At 38.9% G+C, this 15731-nt stretch overlaps 2 protein-coding genes across 4 annotated transcripts in view; one reads left to right on the forward strand and one right to left on the reverse strand.

The window, feature by feature from the left end:
* LOC306783652 (glutaminase kidney isoform, mitochondrial-like) overlaps positions 1-6024 on the forward strand; it is a 35656-nt gene extending 29632 nt beyond the window's left edge. For both annotated transcript variants that reach the window (XM_079277372.1, XM_079277374.1), the window contains 4 exons: positions 365-426; positions 949-1025; positions 1633-1696; positions 3132-6024. In XM_079277372.1, coding sequence (XP_079133498.1) covers positions 365-426; positions 949-1025; positions 1633-1696; positions 3132-3279 — 351 coding nt within the window. In that variant the 3' untranslated portion in view covers positions 3280-6024. The remainder of the gene's footprint in view (positions 1-364; positions 427-948; positions 1026-1632; positions 1697-3131) is intronic.
* Positions 6025-6237: 213 nt separating this feature from the next.
* On the reverse strand, positions 6238-15665 carry LOC306783265 (signal transducer and activator of transcription 1-alpha/beta-like). Of its 2 annotated transcripts, XM_079276845.1 has the most exons (24): positions 15577-15665; positions 15076-15203; positions 14160-14304; positions 13914-14009; positions 13556-13633; positions 13361-13439; positions 13174-13262; positions 12400-12551; positions 12102-12263; positions 11910-12002; positions 11589-11648; positions 11425-11454; positions 11226-11310; positions 11017-11058; positions 10612-10695; positions 10342-10443; positions 9978-10113; positions 9211-9251; positions 9013-9089; positions 8733-8872; positions 8070-8246; positions 7635-7698; positions 7396-7477; positions 6238-6580 (listed from the first exon to the last, which is right to left on the reverse strand). In XM_079276845.1, exons 2-24 carry the CDS (start codon positions 15201-15203, stop codon positions 6467-6469), a joined length of 2256 nt encoding a protein of 751 aa, XP_079132971.1. In that variant the 5' UTR covers positions 15577-15665; the 3' UTR covers positions 6238-6466. The 2 variants fall into 2 exon arrangements, with proteins under 2 accessions (XP_079132971.1, XP_079132972.1); XM_079276846.1 differs by lacking the exon at positions 11017-11058.
* Positions 15666-15731: the final 66 nt, after the last annotated feature.

A 15731-nucleotide genomic window follows, 5' to 3' on the forward strand; every position in this document is an offset into this window, starting at 1 on the left:
TACGTCTTCAGTAGCTTGGGTCTGAGGTTCGCAGACGGGGAAGTCTGGAAGTACTGAGAGACGGACTGACGTTCTTTCTTTTTTCATGGGATCTGTTGACCGTAAGAAAACTATAGAATAACGCCAACCTCATCCTCTAAGTTTGATATGAGAATGAAAGACCCTGAAACTGAAAACTGCTTTGAAGTTAAATGTGTTCGAGTCCATCAGTGATATGTGAAGTCATTCCTGTTGTATACCTTCCAGTCCCTCGTAAGAACAGAAATAGAATTTGGTTTAACTTCATGGAGTTGGTGCAGCGGTAGTAGAAATAGCATGAGTCTGTGGTCCTCCAAATGTTCTCTCTCGTTGTCTCTGCCCACAGGTCAAGTCTGTCGTCAACCTGCTGTTTGCTGCCTACACAGGAGACGCCTCTGCACTGAGGAGGTCAACTTTTATTCTTTTCTTTTTTACGTTTACTAACTTGTAACGTTGGCCACAAAATAATTCATGCTAATTTCACCTTTATCAGCCAGAGGAGTCTGTTCTTAAAGCATAAACTGTGTGACGCCCACAGAGACAGAAAGATGGCAGACGTGCTCTCTCTTACACGCTGGTGATCTCAAGTGGCAGCAAGAGGAAGTTTACCTGATTAGTGGAGTTTTACCAAAACTCGTGTGTGTCTTTGAGTTCACACATGCCTTTCCCTAATCACCATCCATTTGCATTTTTTTTTATGTTTGAAAGATGCACCGTATAAGAATAAGGTTTATAATACGTTTACACGCTTGCAGTCTGTAAGTTGGTGGAGTTGTGTCCCCCTGAGCGCACCAGACATATAATAACCTCTATGTGGAGGGAATGCTTTACACAAAAGATCTTAAGATGCGGAGGCCAGCTTTTTTACATGCAATAATTAAAGGTACTGACAAAGTTAGTTAAACAAACTGTGTGTGTGTGTGTGTGTAGGTTTGCACTGTCAGACATGGACATGGAGCAGAGGGACTACGACTCTAGAACGGCCCTCCATGTGGCCGCAGCTGAAGGTAACCTGCATCCGAAAGGCATTCTGTTCATCCTTATTGACTTCACAACTTCACAGTTGTCAAAATCTGATTATAATAAAATGATGATCAGAATATGCAAAGTATGTGCAACCTTGTCCACATATTTTGTGTATTTTTGATCAGGGGCCTTATATCCAAATATGAAAAATGTTCACATTCATGTTTTATACTAAAGGGTGATTTCTATGGAATGCCATTCATTTTCAATATTAAATAAATACATAAATATGCCTATGAAATTAATAAACATGGCTATGAAAAAAAATAGTCTTGTAAAACTACTGGTATAAACTATTTATTTTTTGTTTACTATATATATTTATGTATATATTTATTTGCCTCATTTGTTTATATATATATATATATATATATATATATATATATATATATATTTAAAATATTTATATATTTTATATATATATATATATATTTATATATATATTTAAAATATTTATATATTTTATTTATATATATATATATATATATATATTAAATATATTTACTGTATTTGGGATAAAGCACACAACCTGTTTACGTCGTTACGTTTATGAATGCTTTGTATTTCCAACATGCGCTCTGCTCTCAGGACACACGGAGGTAGTGCGCTTCCTCCTGGAGGCCTGCAAGGTGAACCCAGTACCCAGAGACAGGTGAGCCAGACTCATCATCAGCCTGCTCTTCCTCACCATCTGTACCTCTTTGCTCTCGTTATGTAGCAGAAAATTCACATGTCAGGCCCTCCATCTCGTGGCTTTCTCTTTAACTTGAGCGATAAGCTGCAGGATGAATATTTTGTAATACCCACAGTCCTCCTGGTTACATACATATTCAGGTCGTACATTTTTACAAGGAACCATAATGGCCCTCGTAAAAATCCCCATTGATTCCAAATCATATTCTTATAAAACATTTCTGCTGGCCATTTTCCAAAGCATCATAACAACAACATAACTTTAGATGTGTTCGAACTTGATTTGTTAAATGTGAATATTAATTCAGACACTTTAGTCTTTGACGGGTTAAACACGGGGATTATTATCCACTTTGATTGTAAGACTATTTTAACAAATAACAACAGATGCCAGTTACATAATAAAAACACAACTGTGAAAAGTTGTCATTTTTGGCATTTAAAACAATGAATACTTTTGAAAGCAATCCATGCACAGGAATGCATTTATGAAAGAAAATCAATGTACGAAACAAAGACTTTAAAATGACTATTTAAAGCAAGTTTCATACGAGTTGTTTCAGGAAGGAAATTAATCTATAAGTGTATGTTTATTTGGTCATATACTTATATATTATATAATATTGTATATTAAGACAGCAGTACTGTTTTAGTGAATAGGATGAATCGTGCAAAACCACTGGTTTTGACAGTTAGTGCAAGTATATTTTTTGAAATGATTAACCGATTCCATTTTGACAAGAAAGTAGTAACTAAAACAATACGGACGCCCCCAGAAAGGAAAGAAACATGTAAACTCCTCATGCATTAGTGTGGCATACAGTCTGTTCATACTGCGTATCTACTAGCCCACTGTATAAACAGTCAGCCACACAGTGTAGACGTATACTGACTACAGAGAAAAGGGGAAGAGTGAAGTGGTTTATGTAAAGCTTTGAGGCAAAAATATCTGTTTATAAATGACATTACCTTTCAAGTTGTTGGTAAGGATTATAAACTGGGGCAAAACTGTGATCTTATAAATAAAACTGACTTGACGTGACCGGAAGTATAAGCTTTTCTCATAGTCAATAAAGGAAAGTCAGAAGACTCTTCATATTATCTCAATTATGCTTTGTATAAAAGGGGAAGAATTGGCAGTCCTGTTTCTAATGAGATTAATCACAAAGCTAACAGCAAGTTAGTGTTTGGTGAGAATGCTTCAAATATTGAGTTCCAGAAATGTAATGAAATGCATGATCACAACACGTGTCGCAATGTTGACCTTTGAACTGTAGAGCAGGTAGCCTATTGGATGAACTGCTTAGAATGGCAGCAGGCAATGACGTGTAATGTTTGCGTTAGCGCGCCATGCTTTCCACCCAGTAGTCCTTTAATATGTTTCCTTTGTACAGATGGGGGAACACGCCGATGGATGAAGCGGTGCACTTTGGCCACCACGATGTGGTCACCATGCTGCAGAGCTACAACGAGAAATACAGCCCGCCTGCTGGTGCTGACGACAAGGAGCGCGTTGAGAAGAGCCTGGACAGCCTGCTGTAGACCTGCGGCACACATCTACAATATTTAGGTTTCTACGCCACACCGGACCATACTTCTGAAGATGTGTGATGGATTACTTCTTGTTGCTGTGTCCCGTCTGGTGTGCTTTACGTTCTGGCTGTACATCGCTGCTGTCCTTCATTTCCCTCCTTCACCTTTATCATAATGTAGTGAGTGAGCACATTCTCAATACTATTCAAACTAATTATACAACATCTGGGTATCCGTAATGCAATCATTTTTACAGTATATTACTAATGTAATGTGTCGGTAAATCTTGTGGTATCCCAGGCTATAGAGTATATCAAAGTGTATTAGTTTAGTTACAGTATAGCTCATGTTATATTATTCTCTACCTGGAAATATTTGGGTAATACTCTCAATGTATTTGTTTTGTGAGACAGTGAGATGTGTGGAAATTATGATCTAAGCTTTATAATGCGTCTCTGATTGTGTAAATGTATAAAGGCCAACAGGCCTTACGCTGACAGTGCAGTTATGTGCCTGTTTAATCTCCATATCGCTGCATCTATATTCTTAGATTGTTCTCCTGACTGCTGCATGTTTCAATGAAACTTTATCTCCTTTCAAGTAATTGAAAGAAGATTGTACTCCAAATGTATTTTTCAGTGGGAACACTTACAATAGAAGCACTATGTATTTATTTCACAGAGACTTTTTAAAGAGTAAAATTTATAGAGATGTACGATTGTTTAATTTATCGCATCTGGGATGAAGTCAAGTTGGTTTTTATATTTTTGTTGTCTGTTAAAAAAAAATTCTGTCATCTGCATTCCCCCCCCCCCCCCCAACATCCTCCATCTCTTCCTGTCAGCAATGTCTGATCTTTATTCCGCGAGGAATAAAGATCATGAGGAAAGATCATTCCTTCATGAGGAATACCTTCTTTTTTTTTTTTTTACTTGGTTTAATGATATTGGTTTCTTGGATAGTCACAATGTTGCACAGAACAATTTCAGCAGCACAAGGACCATTTATAAAACCTTTGACAATTATCGATGTGTATGGACGTCTTGCAGTAATTCTTACTTAAGTATGATGTTACCTATGCACTACAAAGTTTCACACAGATCTAATCCAATCAAAGTCTGTACGACAAGAATGTACTGAATTTCTCTTCACGACATTTAGTTGGAAAAAGATTAGAAATATGAACAAACCATATAGTACAATAACTCACCTGAACTAAACAAAATTCGTCAAGACACAGGATTTTATGTTATGCTGTAACATTCCAAGTGGCGGTTTCTCCTGGTCTCACGATTGATCACAGTGAGTGTGTGTGTATGTATGTATATACACACACAATACAAAAATCTTCACCCTATGAAGCCCCAGAAGTCAAGTGTCAGTAACGGAATACCTGATGAGTCAAAAGTATAGTTTAATTCATACTTTAAATGGATGTAAATTAGTTAAATAATTGATCAACAAGGTTATATACATTCACTCCAATGAGGTGATTTAAAAAGTAAAAAAAGCTAGTTTCTCTTTGACTGGCTCTGTTCAGGTCCGAGATGGTTCACCACAGTGCTAACCTTGCTGTCACAGCAGATAAATAGCCTAAATTAACTACTTTTGTAGTGGTATGTAGGCTATTTGTAGCAGATTTAAGCAAACTACAGCAAAACAATACATTGCTCCAAATTAATCAAATTTATTTTCTATTGGATTTTATTTTAATGTTTGCTTATGTTAGCTGTATCGGCCAGCGGTGGGGCATTTGCAGACATTCCGTTAACAGTTTGCGGACATGTCTATAGTGCGTGTCACCAAATGGGAGATATCGTTATATCGTGTCAGAAATTCCAGATATCTACGACATGGAATTACAAGTCGGAGGCTAACATGTATTTCTGACTCGGGGACTCGTAACTGCTAACGTAAACAATGTGACTTGACAACCCAATGCTAACATTAGCATGCTGACATGTTCACAATGGCATTGCTCTGTAAAATAAAGGCAAAGATTAATCTTAAAAACATGTCGATGTTAAGCAGGTAACTTATGTGTTTACCATGCTCACCATTTGAGTTTATCAAATAAATACCATCTCATAGTGGCCCAAATTTAATGGAAATCCATCAAATAGTTTTCAGAAAAATGACAGGACCAATCTGTATTTCATTTTTGTTTACCATAAATAAAAGGTTTCAGTGCAATTATATATATATTGACGATATTTAGTTTTGGAGGAAACATGAATCTTGAGTTGTCATACAATCACAAGTGACAATATAGGTTTGTTTCAGCCCTTCCATCCTTTCAACCTGTAGGCCGAGCACTGGTGTAAACAAACATGCAATCGTGTCAGAAGACAGTAACTTAAACTTAGGTGTTGTGTCAGATAAACTCCTTGATTTCAGGCTCCTCTAGTAATTAATTACAGCCACTGTTTATCGTTAGAGGAAAATATTAACCGTTTCATTTTTACAAGAAATTCAAACTATTCAACTCACTCTTGTGATACATGTGTAGTCAGTTATGTTATACGTGGCTTAACGTGACTCTTCAGGTAACCCATTTGTGACACTTGTTGTTTATGAGACTCCATTTATCTCGTGCTGAAAATATATAAAAGTAATACAAAATGACATATTTCAGGAGGTGTAATGTGCTGTTCTTAAACTTTTTTATGAAATGTTTTTTCTGATATTGAACGGCTTTCTAAAAGAGCGTGCTATTTTTTAGTAGTGCAAGCTTGTGTGTTTTGACCAGAAGATTTAGAGGGGGGGGGGGGGAGGGGAGGGTCAAGCCTCAAAAAATTGAAAACAAGCAGCCAAGACAGTAGGCCACTGACTGTGTTTGTCCTTCTGTATACATAAAGTTGTTCAGTACTGTAAAAAAACTGCAGATGTTATTTCTCTTGGCACTGGAATGATATGTTTATTTTAATAAACAAAAGTGAAGAACATCCACAGTACTGTTTGGTGTTTTTACGCACGACGGCAGGATCTTCTGTTGAATCAAAGACATATTCAAAAAGTGGTCATGTCCAAGTAGAAACGTTTGCAGATCACATTTCAACAGTACAGTAGAAAACCATCACACAATATTTTAGAACCACCTCTTGCCTAAAAATTTATAATTACATTATTTACAACATTCCATGTATTTCATTCATGTGATAACTGTCTGATTCTGATACAATGACCCAGCACATTTTCAGAAGGAACAATTCAAATCGACGAAGTTGGTCTCGAAGTTGGTCTCAGTTGATGCTTCTTGAAAAGACATAAATAAGTCGGGGAGTTCAGGCAAGTCGAGTAAATCCACCAGCTACAGGGCAACAAAAAGAGTTTGTTATAAATGAACTGCAGAGAAAAAGCCGTCTAATACAATCAAAGGAAATTACACGTTATCTCTTCATCAAACTGCATCTTCAAAAAAAATGGAATTACTGAAATGGTGAATGATTGTTAAAGCTGCACTATTTAATATCTTCATATTAAATTGATCAAATTAGCAAGGTATGTTATTCTGATGCACTGAGAGTCCTCGTCCCCCCTTTCACACCCATTGCTTTACCCTACTATGTCTGCCAGGGTTGCAGTTGATAACTACAATGATGATGGGACCAGTTAGCTGTTAGCAAGCCAATGTTAGCTATGTGTAAGCAAGTTATTGTAGTTAGCCAAGGCACCTGCAAACATAACATACTGCATAGCTTTCTGATATATCCACATGCCACTATAACACAAGTTGCATGCTGTCCTTGTTATATCCAAAGTCAATGGAGTGCAACAAATTGTTTTCCCTTGGCCTATTCATCTGGTGGCCCAAGCCAGACCGTTCCGCCAATCAGTTCTGTTTACAATTTAAAAACGGAACAAAAAACGAATCACAAAAATGATTTTGAGTTTTGAAAATGTGGTGGCGTGTTGTGTCAAGTGTCTATACATATTGAGACTGATAGCTGAGGGCCCCTAGCTTTCTGAAAATGTTTCGTCTCTGAACAATATAGTTATATAGCCCTGCTATTGATTTATCATATGTCAATGTTGTGTTAGCAGCTTGCGCCACTGCCCCAAAGCGCCCAAAAATATCAATAAAAGCCGCTGTCGGGAAATGTCTTGTAAAACTTCAAAACCCACTGTGTCCATGTCCATATCCATGTTCATGTCCATGTCCATAAAAGGCATCTCCCTAGGTGGAGACGGAGGTGGCGTAGGATTGCTGTAGAAGAAAACATATAAAATGAAGGCAAGTTGCTCCTATACAGCATTGAACAAGTTGCTCCTATACAGCATTGAACAACAGAATAATAGTGAATACTGTTTATATTGATACTGATGTATTTTTTGTTCAAACATGATTATCTTACGGTACTTACACTGAGGTAGGAATGTTATTTCTCTTCACGTAGTCACCTTTGATCTTGTTAGTTGCCGGCGTTTCTGCATGAACAGAGGTGATGAGAGAATATTACATGATTCATGTTCAATTAGGTATAGTAAGTATGCTACTAAGAACACGGCACTGACTTAAACTGCATAATCTCAGCAACATTAACATTATGAGCCCATTAATCATTACGAGTGTGAGGAGCTTCATGTCCTCCAACCGTTACATGAAGGTCAAATCAAGTTGTTGTGCAATGTATGTTAAATTAGACAATACGTATCTCTAAGAATATATATATAAAGTTTTTAGGTACATTAACATGTATTTAGTTATTTTAATTCCTGTACTTATGGGGTATAAAAGTACTCATCATGAAACAATTCAAATGTTGTCCTCAAGGTGAAAGCCAAACGAGAGACAATACCAGAGGTGTTGTAGTAGCGTCCAAAAGCAGCGTCTTTGTGGATGTCTGGGTAAAGGTAGATAAGTGGATTCCTGTGCGTTCTCTCGGCTCGCAGACTGTAGTTGTAAATGATGTCCGGCAGAGCCTTGGCCAACAGCTCACTCTTGGTGTAGGGCTCTACTGAATGTACATGGGCGTCTATAAGGGAACCACATACAGAGAGAAAAGTAAGTGAACACAGAGGGCTACCGGAATGTCGAGTGTTGGAATAATTTCACTCAAGGAGCACTGGAGGCAGCGAGTCTGCCACAAGAAGAGGAAAGGAATGATCATTTGCACATTATGTATTCTCAGTTCATGGTGGTTTGTTTGGGCTGTATTTAGCTTTAGTGTGCTTATGTGGAGGGACAATAAAGGAGACATCTTAAAACAATATATATTTTTGTGTTTAGTTGTTATTACATGACACAAACTGTGGCAGGGAACAACAACAGCGTGAAAATGCTGTTATGGTGTGTTCACACCAAATACAAAGCAACATTTTTGTGCGACGTGATTACATACAAAGTTGATGTAAAAACATGAATATGTGGATTTTGCACAAGTTGAAATAAGTCACATGACGCCATGTCAGGAAAGGCTATCTGTCTGAAACCCATAAAGTTAAAATCCGACTAAACATACCATCATTGCAGTGGTCAACCCAGCTGAAGGAGATGGCTCCATCTTTGTTGCTCTCGCTAAAGCGTAGCAGAAAGGTCCCGGGCTGTTTTTCCTGCAACAGAACCTTTGTTCTCTCCCTGCTCACGAACCCCATGATGGACCTGAAACCCACACACAGAATATGAGGAGTGTTTAGTTTACTGGGAAGTATAATGTGATACTACTAAGAAATGTTTGGTTATTGTGAATGACACAAACAGTAAACCAAACTGTAAAACATTGCTGAGTTGACTGGGCTTACCCATCCCGCCAAAGATCCACCAAGTGTGTTTTGATCAAATCCAGGATTCCATCAATCCAAATCCAGGCATTTTCATTCTGTCCACACAGGGAAGAAAAAGTCAATATGTAAACATACACACACACACACACACAGAAGTCCCTCAGGTTGTAGAAATAGAGTAAACAACAGTCGACCAGAATCTTGCTCAACGCTCACCTTGGAGAACTTGCTCCATTGAACCAGACCATCAGGATCATCTGTGAAGAAACTAACAGTTAGCCGAAATAAGAAATGTCATGAAAATATATTTGTAATATTGACACAGTTTTCCAAAAAACTAAATATGGACACACTTGCTGTTTTCACTTTTCTCTCATATAATTAAATATAATTAGATGATGCTGAAAGTGTCTTAAAAGAATAGTTTGACAAATACGCTTTGAGTTAGATGAGCAGATCCACTCTCTTTGCAGTATCATGCTTCAGAAGCGGAGCTTAGCTTAGCATAAAGACTGTGCCCAGTCAAGAAATAGTCCAGTAGGCTACATAACCCTCGGTAAAACCAAAACGTGTGTTTTTAACATCCGTTTTTTGTACAGAGAGAGAGCGAGAGAGAGAGCGAGAGAGAGAGAGAGAGAGAGAGAGAGAGAGAGAGAGAGAGAGAGAGAGAGAGAGAGAGCGAGAGAGAGAGCGAGAGAGAGAGACACTCGCTGTTTCCCCGTTTCAAGTATTTGTGCTATGCTAAGCTAACCATCTCCTGGCTGTAGCTTAAAGCACAGACATGAGAGTCGTATCAAACCTCTCTTCTAAAACACTTAGAAAGAAGGCTAATTTGCATATTTTCCAAAATGCCAAACTATTAGAAGTGGAAGTACAGTATATTTTATTCTTATTTTCTGTAGAATCAATTTAGACCAACTTCCAAACAAACACTAGAAAGGGACGTGGTTCAATTTGCATGCAAGAAGCGGTCAAGCACTCACCCAAAATTTTGTCTCGTAGCATGGAGAGCTGGTTTTCATCGAGCTCTCGTTGGCCAACGGCCATAAACTGCCAGCTCAGAACCTGTGAGAGCTGCTGCCAGCTGAGTGGAGGAGGGTCGACAAACAACGACAGGTTCTACAGAACAGAGTCACAGGCTTCAAATGTGATTCAAGACTGGACAATTGGACTTACAAATATGAAGCTGTGCAAAACAATAAGAAGAAAGAAAATGGTACAAACGGTAGAAGAGGAAATAGAGGCATAAACCCAAAGTACGACGGGTGTAATCTGGATGTGTCCTATCATGTAGCTAAACAGAGCCTGATATTGTTTATTTGTTGTGTTGAGGTGTGATGGCTTTACCGGCGGTTCACCGGCGGACAGCATGTTGTACCACATGACGGAGGCCCAGGCATTGACGCACTGATTGGTGCTGGAGATGACAACCACAGGCAGAGAGCTGGCCTGGACCAACACAGGAGGAGGAGGCCGTTAAATAAACAGCCGGGCTACGATTGTTCTGCTCCAATAGGGCCTCCTCTTCAGCCAATAATATCTTCAGTTCAGCGGCAAAGAGAGCACACAGCAATTGAAACACCTCCGACTGAAATTTGTTGTGTTGCGTTTACTCACCTCGATGTTAAATTCCAGCCCAGCGTGCTGAAACCTTGTCACAAACTTAATGATGTGGAGTTCCTCAGTGACCAGCAGACGACTCTGATGAAGAAGAAGGAGAGAAGGAAGAATTATTTGTTGAATCATTTGCAAGCACGGAGAGGTAATGTGGGGGGGGGAAATAACATTTGATTGCATCTGATACAAGTGAAACACTTGTATCAAGTGCCAAGAGGTATTTATTTTCAAAACACAGTTTGGCCCACATCTGGCTGGATAACTGGCTCCACTTTCATGCAGATGCGGAACACATCAGAGCTGTAAACGTTGTTAAATGTCCACAGCCAGCCGATGGCGACCAACACATGGTGTATAGAGTACAAATAGCAGTTAATTATTTTCAATTTGAATGCCTCATCTTACCTCATGTGATCCTTTGGTTCTTGCTTTGCGTTCCTTGAGTGACTGAAAAAAAAGTGACTTAGATAATGCACTCATTATATCCTCCACTATATTTGCTGTGCAATATATAACATGTATGTTCAGAAAACACAAAGCTATATATTTGTTCAATGATCAAAGGTTGAGTGCTTCTTCAGCTTCTAAATTAAGCAGTTTGAGGAGTTTTATACCATGTGACCAAATTCTGCCAGCAAGCCTCCACAGGGCGAGTCCAACACCTTACTGTCGTCCTTGTTGAAGTCAAAGTGACGGAACCTACAACCACATCAGACCGGAAAGCGTTAATGTCCAAAGATGTATCAGTAGTTTCTAAGAATAGGTCAATTTACGCTTCAGATTTTTAACATTGTTTTGTCTCCCTTTACTTACCCTTTAAGTGTCTTGGCTTCTTCAACATCCCTTTAAGGTGACAAAACAAATAAAAAGGTTGATAAGAAAACAAAGGCTAAAGTGTTTTCATGAAAAAACCAACAAACAAAATGAAAAAAAATGTAAGACATCTTTACGTAAGAGAAAAGTTTTCTTTGACTTACTTGTCAAATACAGGTTTGACTTTGAGCAGGCACTTGAACTCTGGGAGGTTTGCCAAGAACCTGAGAAAAGAAGAAACAAATACTGGCAGAATAAAAAAAAAGAAATCTCTCCATCTGTCCATAAAATACATCCCAAAACTATTTTAAGAATTATGTTTTGATGCTCTGAAGCTCATATTTGGCATTTCACTAAGATAACAAAAAGCAAATTTCTTGCAAATTAAGTAACCTAAAATCGCTCCACAGTTGACAATTATGTATGAGACATATCATTCATCTCAAGTAGCTGGCAGAGCATCACTGTGTTAGGTGCAGCCTTACCTCACTGTCACTGAGAACCGCACACCGGTCTTAAGTATGAGAGGTCGTTGTGGTAAACTCGACATGATAGGTTGTTTCTCAACCACTAGAGCGCTGCAAAGCAAGAGCAGAACAAAACATGTCGACAATATGAAAGAGTAATGTATCAGTCTGCAATATATGACACAGAAGAGCCCTGACGCCATGTCTCACTTTGCAAGAAGTTTTGTTAACAAGGACAGCGTGAATTTCTCAATTTCTGCCATGGGACCTGTGAGGCTGGAGGCATCAGCGCTCTTGTATTTCTTGTTCTGGTCTTGGAATTTCTTCAGCTGTTCGCGTACTTGCAGCAGCATCTCCGCCACAGTCGTGAACCTGCACATACAACATGAGCAAACACAGGCACACATAGCATCGAGTTTGTTATAAGGTATTCAGTGTGACAGCATGCGACACTCAAGACGTTTCCTCAACGCGGATCATGACAATGGTAGTGCTAATGAGTTCTCACCACTTCTGGAGATGGTCCAGAGAGGCGTCAGCTGGACTTCCAATGCAGGCCATCTGCTGCCTGCGCTTCCACTCAGGTAGCTCTACATCTGTGAGAGTGGCCACAATCTTCTGTGCCAGGTTCAAAATGTTCGATATCTGCTGCAGCACCATCTGCATGACAAAAAAAAGCTCATTTGGTTTTTGAGCCACAACAAAGGCCAAAATGTGGCTTGCAACAGACTAGTTGAGGCCTGCTTTTAGCCTAGCTGATTGCTAGGACATGCCTTTTGCTGCTGAAGCGGCTGTTGAGCACTTGCAGGCCCTACCAGCCGGTTAAGAAGAGTGATGAGTCAGCAGTCAATGACGGTGTAAAACAATAAATCACAGAAAATATTAGGTTGATGCGTCCAGCAGTATTGTGTATTAGCTGCGGACAGACAGATACATGCACGCACGCACACGCACGACCGACATTATGATCCCCCCACACACTTACGTCTGACGGAGATAATGATGTAAAAATTGTTGTGGCTTACGATCATTATATCAAGCATTTTATCAAGAAAAGCATCCATGACTTCAAAAACAGCAACGTAAAGTGTTTCAACTCTGAACGAATAACCGTAATGGGAGAAAACATGCTTTGAATAACAATCTATACCCAACAAGCTAACAAACACTGTTGGATCTAACTTTCTTGCTTTCAACATGTAAAGCATAAAACGCATTGAGTAAGTGGTTTATCAGTTCGTGCTGTGTCAACAACGACTCACCAAACATGCATCTACAGTACCTGCTTTTTTTGTGTGATTAAGTTGGTCCGCTTAAGACATTCCTCTTCCACAACAGCATGAGACTTGGCCAATTCAATGTGCTGCTCCACTGGAAACGACAAAAGATGCATCCATGACGCAAAAAAAAAAAAGAAAATCACACCAAACCTGCCACCTGTTTATTTTTTGTCTCCTACCATACAGTACCTTGGCTTGGCCAGGTCTTCTGTATGAAGTCAAGGTTTTCATTTAAGAACTCCAGTAACATCATTTCCTTCTTCACCTCCTGCGTTAAGAGTTTAAAGTCAGAAAATTAGAAATGGTGACGTGTGTTTTTTTCCCTCCAGGATGGCTGTCAGGTGGAAAACAAACCAGCAAACTGTGTAGTCCAAGGGAGTTTACCGAAGTCTGTTTTTTCAGTTCATTGACATTGTTGTCCAACTCTTGCCATGTTTGATTCGTGGCTGGACTGCTGCAACCCTGACAAAGACATATCATTTCACAAATTAATAATTTTTACAAAAGAGACTTATCAGTGTGTCACGTTTGAACCGCAAGTTACATTTCAGGGTGCTCTGCAAAAGTGCAAAAAACTGGATTTAGATGAGTCACTTCAGAGCAGGAACAAAATCGTAAAATCAAACAAAACTCAGATTTGAATAATCTTTAACACATTATTCGTTAATAGTTACATTACAGTCATTTAGCAGACGCTTTTATCCAAAGCGACTTACAATTCATCCATCTGATACCATCTTACCTGTGCTTCAGAGGCTAAAGCCAGGATTTTCTTTTCCTCCTTTAGGCTTTCAGACAGGATTACGGCCACGTTCAGAGGCTTATCTTCAAAGTGTTTCTGAGTTAAACAAGATAATAATAACAATCACATACACACAAAATCAATAAGAGGTTTCAATCATTCTGTTTTGAGTATACAAATGAAGGTAAATCCAACTATAGTATTGTAATGTTCAGTTCAGTTCACATAACAGCATGTATGTCCTACCAGCAAGTAGTCTTTCATCCCTAAAAAATTAGGTCCCTGCAAGATGTTGTTCTCCTGAACAGAACAGTTCTGCAGTTCTTCCAAATACACCAGGAGTACATGGAAACAAGTGCTTGCTTTGTTTTCATCCACAGCTGCAGAATCCCTGTCAACGAGCAACCACAAATGTACATTCACTTTGGGATTGTGTCTGTCTATGTGTGCTGAATGAGGGCACACTTTGTGGGACATTTCTGAACAGTGAAAACAGGTAAATCTAGATCTAAATCCACCAATTAGAAATACAAATTTGGGCCATCCAGACAGTTGTATATTTGTAACAGGGGTGTATAATCTGTGTCCCAAAACAATTGATTTATATTGGGGGTTTTTTGCTGCATTTTTTAGGCTTTTCTTTTTCTTCTTCCTCTTTATCATCAACTTCTTATTATTATTATTAAGTAATCATATGCTATACATTGTTCAGTACATAGATTTCTGTTTTTCACCAAAGTCATGAAAAATTATAGTTTTTAATCTTAGATAAAGCTTAGATAAGCTTTCAGGACAGGCACCGGCTAACCCAGTGGGCCACCTGGACAAAAAAGGACCTACCCATCTTTTCCACTCTATGTGCCTTTTGTATGCATTGGCTAATCATTTGTAATTAGTTTGTGGTAACTAGATGAAGCAAAACATCTTTAAGTAAAATACATCACTTAAGGACAATACAAACTGACAAAACCACTAGATTTGACCTACAAAAGACTTTTAAATGGCAATAACGCAAGTGTGACTTGAAGACCCCTATCATTTATCAATGGTACACAGTATTGACAAACGTGCAATTACTACACGCTGACTGCTGAAGTTACACCGTGGACCTATAGATAAGCGCCCCCTAACGGCCAGGTGTGTGTGTGTGTGTGTCTCTTACCAGTCCTGGCTCTCTATGGGGACGCACAGACTTTGGCGGATCTCAATGGGGAACTTCCTGTCGTACAGCTGGCTCACTCGGCCCTGGAGGGCTGAGTCCAGCTTCAGCAGGTCCTGCCACTGGGCCATCTGTTAGCCGACAGAACAAACAGAGACCATGCAGTCTGAACACCATCACAGAGAGAAAGTCAACAACGCATAATGCCTTTTGATTAATTGTTCAGTCGAGAATTTATCATGTTTCATGTTCAATTCTGTCGTCTTTTACCCACCAAAAGTAGTGATACTGATAATAACAACAATACTGATATTATTAATAACAAAAATAACAATAATAGCAGATCATTTGCCAAATCACTTAAAAGGTACGACTAACACAATACGACAATTAGGTTTAATACCACGCACGTTAAGATCGACTTTATATCCAACTTAAAACGAAACAGTTCCAAAAACAAAACATAGGTTGTTCTTCCGTATTCCAGACAGCAAAATAACTTACGCTGTGGCTGTTTTGTCCTCGTTGTTTATAGACTGTTCGTGCGGGATGGTATAATATTTAATGGAATATGTCCTGACTGTCTCGGTTATGACCATATGATTGAGGAAACATGGGGCGTTCATTTATATCCTCCGTGCACGCCCACGCAACACCAC

This window comes from Melanostigma gelatinosum (assembly GCF_949748355.1).
Source record: "Melanostigma gelatinosum genome assembly, chromosome: 10".
In the NCBI taxonomy this organism is placed as follows: domain Eukaryota; kingdom Metazoa; phylum Chordata; class Actinopteri; order Perciformes; family Zoarcidae; genus Melanostigma; species Melanostigma gelatinosum.

Coding starts and splice junctions, on each gene's coding strand:
- LOC306783265 (XM_079276845.1), bottom strand. CDS start 15,203: ATGGCCCAGTGGCAGGACCTGCTGAAGCTGGACTCAGCCCTCCAGGGC. Junction 13,263..13,360: donor GAAGACCTGGCCAAGCCAAG/GTACTGTATGGT, acceptor TGTCGTTTCCAG/TGGAGCAGCACATTGAATTG. Junction 8,873..9,012: donor GTGGATCTTTGGCGGGATGG/GTAAGCCCAGTC, acceptor TGTGGGTTTCAG/GTCCATCATGGGGTTCGTGA.